General features: G+C 37.5%; 1 protein-coding gene across 1 annotated transcript in view; it reads right to left on the reverse strand.

Annotated features, from left to right (window-relative positions):
- Window positions 1-4,613, reverse strand: part of LOC107704844 (receptor-type tyrosine-protein phosphatase U) — a 177,156-nt gene that overhangs the window by 70,235 nt on the left and 102,308 nt on the right. The window contains exon 10 of the mRNA XM_016507867.1: window positions 3,270-3,379. Within this exon, the coding sequence (XP_016363353.1) occupies window positions 3,270-3,379 (110 nt within the window). The remainder of the gene's footprint in view (window positions 1-3,269; window positions 3,380-4,613) is intronic.

The raw sequence follows: 4,613 nt of genomic DNA on the forward strand, positions 1-4,613 counted from the left end.
ACTTACAGTGCATTCAGGCTATACATTTTTTACCAGTATGTGTGTTCCCTGGGAATTGAACCCACGACCTTTTGTGCTGCTAACACAATGCTCTACCACTGAGCCACATGAACAGAGAGAGAGAGAGAGAGCGAGAGAGAGAGAGAGAGAGACACAGAGAAAGATAGATAGATAGATAGATAGAGAGAGAGAGAGAGAGAGACAGAGAGATAGATAGATAGATAGATAGATAGATAGATAGATAGCACGAGCCTGACAAACTTTCGGATCACAAACGTGCAGAGCATTAGAACATGAGTGGCCTAGCATTAGAGTGTTGACTGCAGTGTTGACTGCAGACTAAGTCTGGGACTTAGGAGACATTTGCTGCACCTGTACCCAGCCTCTTTTAAGATATGAGGCATGGAGGATAGTGATGGGGGAAGGATTGAGGGGGAACGCAGTGCTCTGTGAGTCTTTTGTTGGCGGTGCTCAGAGGAAAGTGGACAATGTGCTAATCTGAGAGAAATGAGAGTGAATTCTCCACGCTCTGCCTCTCTCTTATTCTTTCTCTCTTCATCTCTCTGTATGTCTGAGAAGATCAGGCTGCTTGAGCCTGAAAATCTGTCCTTGCCTCCACTTTATAGGTCAAGCCTTTAAATCCCCTTTAGAAAACATCCTTGAGGCGACTTTGGTAGCTATGGCCTGGGGAGAAAAAGAAATGCGTGTTATCAAGGAGAGATAACTCAGTAAGTGCAAATGGTAACGGGGGAGGCGCCTGATGGACAGAGGTGGCATTCAAAAAATACGTCGATCTCGTTTCGGGCCATAGCTGAGCCAAATGATGGATCCACAAACAAAAGCGACTTTTCCTCCTGAGGTGAGATGAGCGTTTTGGAGCGTGATAGAAGCACTGTTCTCACAACTTTTTAGTGACTGACTGAGCCTGAATCATGGGCGAGGAGAAAGGTGACACTGAGGCAGGCAGTGTGACCAGCGAGAGAAAGGGTGTGAGAATGTTCTGGAACAGAGGAACAGAGAGACAGATTCTGGCTGTGGGAAGCCCACCAACTTTCCATTGAGCAGGCCGAATCTGTGTGCGCTGAACGGAAGAATGAAGAAACAGTTTAAAGGCTTTTATTAGACTGTTAGCTATCCTTCTTTTAGGGACAAAGTCATAAGCTTTCAATTTGCGGCAGTTCTGATCTACTAATCTCAAGAGTACAATTATACAATGATATAGATTTTTTTGGTACACAAAACCACGCTGTAAAAATGATTCTTAGATCCCAGAAGTAAATAACAAAAATAATCAAATATTCTATTTTTTTGGTTTGTCTTGATTAAGTAGTGCAACAGAGCAATTTGTAAACTAAATAAATACAAATAAATAAAAAATAGAAAAACTCAAAAAGTCATGCAAACATTAAATTATAATTAAATAATGACTTTAAAACTCATGTTGTAGTTCTATGACCCATTACCATGCCTGCACGTGACAGTGGGACAAGGCAGCACTTTTATATTTTTTAAGATTTTGTATTAATAGCTATACAGAACAACAGATAGACCGACAGACAGACTGACAGAATGATAGATAAACAGAACGACAGATAGAACAGTAGACAGAACGATAGATAGAATGACAGAATGATAGACAGACGGACGGACGGACGGACGGACAGACAGACAAACATATAGATAGATAGATAGATAGATAGATAGATAATGAAATTACATAATGATTATTTTCCTAATAATTAAAAATCAATGACAAAAAGGTTTTATATAATCAAATTTAGATTTTATAGAATGATAGATAAATAGAAAGACAGATCGACAGAACGATAGATAGGTAGATAGAACAATAGATAGGTTCATAGAACGATAGATAGATACAGACAGACAGAGACAGACTAATCGATAAACAGAACAGATAGAACGGTAGAATGATGGAATGATAGAATGACAGACAGACAATGACAGAATAATCGATAAACAGAACAACAGATAGAACGGTAGAATGATGGAACGATAGAACGACAGACAGACAGACAGATAGACAGATAGATAGATAGATAGATAGATAGATAGATAGATAGATAGATAGAACAACAATAGAACGATAGATAAGTAGAGCGATAGAACAATTGATAGATAGATAGATAGATAGATAGATAGATAGATAGATAGATAGATAGATAGATAGACAGAACGATTGATACGATAGATAAGTAGAGCGATAGAACAATTGATAGATAGATAGATAGATAGATAGATAGATAGATAGATAATGAAATTACATAATGATTATTTTCCAAATAATTAAAAATCAATTAAAAATCTATGACAAAAAGTTTTTATATAATAAATAAATATTTTTTTTAATTAAATGTTAAATAAATGTAGATTTTATTTACACAATTGGAGCTAAATAAATTATTCTTTAATGGGTTGTATGTGTCATTACCTAGGTAATGACTTCTTGACATCATCTCAAAACTGTTCCAGAAGCTTCTACAGCAGCCACATTCATAAAATATCGTGGTGCATTGGTTAAGGCTCAGGACTGGGCAGGTGCTGATTCAGTCTCTTTGAGAACTGAGCCATGAGCAATTATCATTGTGTCCTCCAGCAAAGCAATTAATCCCAGGTAGCTCTAGGACAATTGTCCCGGTTCATGAATATGGCTGTTCTATGATGACATCGTGGCAACTATTCAAATAAAGCAAGATTCTAAAATGGCAAAAAGTGTAGGAGACAGCATATAGAACTTAGATAGAGACATCTTTCTGTCATTTACTAACAGATGGCTGGTGCAGTAGGGACCAATTAGAGGGAGGGTTGGCCTTGGTGGCTTTTGTGTCTCTGGCAGCATGCAGAGTTCCAGGTCCAAATCATGACTTCATACATACTTTCTGCCTGTCACTGACTTGAGTTGAAAAAGAACAACAACAACAACTCAGCACTTCCGGCCCACTAGACTGAAACTCCAAATTATACAGGGGTGGTAAGCACTCGCATTCCAAGGTCTTCCTAATACAGCCCACTGTCAGTCAGGTCTGTGTGCACACGCATGCGGGGGATCATATGTTAGTGGCACGTTCATAAATAATTTAAACTGGCAGTCCAATTTTAACACACAGTGGGAAGTTTTGTCTTTCAAGGGTTGTGGATCATCGATATTTCACCTGGTAAAAACGCTGACTTGTCAGAGAGCCAATCTCTGCGGATTCAGACAGCTTGAGAGAAATGGATATGAGTGCGGTAAAGAGCAGGAAAGCACATACCTCATACTGCGTGATGAGACCGTTGGGTTCCACCGGCTCCTCCCACTTCAGGAAGATCATATCTTCCAGTGGAGTGAAGGTAAGAGACTCGGGAGCAATGCCTCCGGGAACTGTGGGAACCCAGAGAAGCCACTGGTTATGAATGAAGAAATGGAAAGATCCTACACTGTCAGACTAGTAATTTCACTAGCATTTACTCAAAGTGAGAGGGTTAATCGCGTAAAGTCCCCCAAAGGTCAACTCTAATATCCTCATTACAGCTGCTGTCATTATGAACATCTTAAGCAGGACTTTTATGTTATGAACACAGACTCATCCATTATAACTAATATAAGTGATTCAGTACTGTTGTCAGGTCACTTGAATATGTGATATGGAATCAAAGAGCTAAAGAGATCTGCTCTCCAGATTTGACGGAATGTGGCGGTCTGGGAATCCCGCTAAAAACAATAGTGTATGATGTGTTTAAAATAAAAAAAAAATAATAAACTTATTTAAAATTAGAAATGTTGCTTTAGCAACTGACTGAAATAAAATAAGTTTAAGTTGAGGTACTAAAACTAAAAGTGAAATAAAAATAAACTAAAGTTAAATATAAATATTAAACAACAAAAACTAATACAAATTTAAACTAAAATTAAAATGAAACTGAAAATATAAAAGCAAATTTAAATATTAATTAATACTATAAATGCATGTAAATAACACAAAAATAATCAAGGGGGGAAAAAACGCAAAATGCACCAAAATAATATCATAAAAATGGTAATGACTCATGATTTGTTCCCTGTTAGATCTGTGTTATTTCAGTCTTTATTTACAGAAACCTTAGCCCTCTACTGTAGCTCTGAAATATAATTAGCACTTCTGCATATTCAAATTTTGCTGTATTGCAAGTTACAAGTTACAAAACAATTGAGAACCAATGGCTTTTGACCTCCTCACACAGCATACTTGAATGAAATTTGAGAGCTACTCATAAAAATATAAATTTTGTGTCTTTTCGTCACAAAAAAATATCATATGGCTTCAGAATAATTGAAAGAATAATTGTACACGAGTCAATATCAATCGCTTTTGAGTTTTGTCCTTTTGGAGCTTGACAGCCCTACATGCTTTCAAATGCATAGAAGAAAGAAGAATGAGTTTTCTTAAAAACTTTTTTATTTAACTTAACCAAATTCACCAGAAAGGCCATGCTACTTAATTAGCTTCATCAGTTAGGTTTGCAAATGTACAGCAGAGTTACACTGATCAATCAACCACACCGGCATGAAAGCAGCCTTAACCAGCCTGGAGCAGCGTGGAAATTCATGCTGGTCGAAGCTGAACTTCTCAGCAGGA

Source organism: Sinocyclocheilus anshuiensis, unplaced genomic scaffold (genome assembly GCF_001515605.1).
Source record: "Sinocyclocheilus anshuiensis isolate Anshui unplaced genomic scaffold, SAMN03320099.WGS_v1.1 scaffold702, whole genome shotgun sequence".
Taxonomy (NCBI): domain Eukaryota; kingdom Metazoa; phylum Chordata; class Actinopteri; order Cypriniformes; family Cyprinidae; genus Sinocyclocheilus; species Sinocyclocheilus anshuiensis.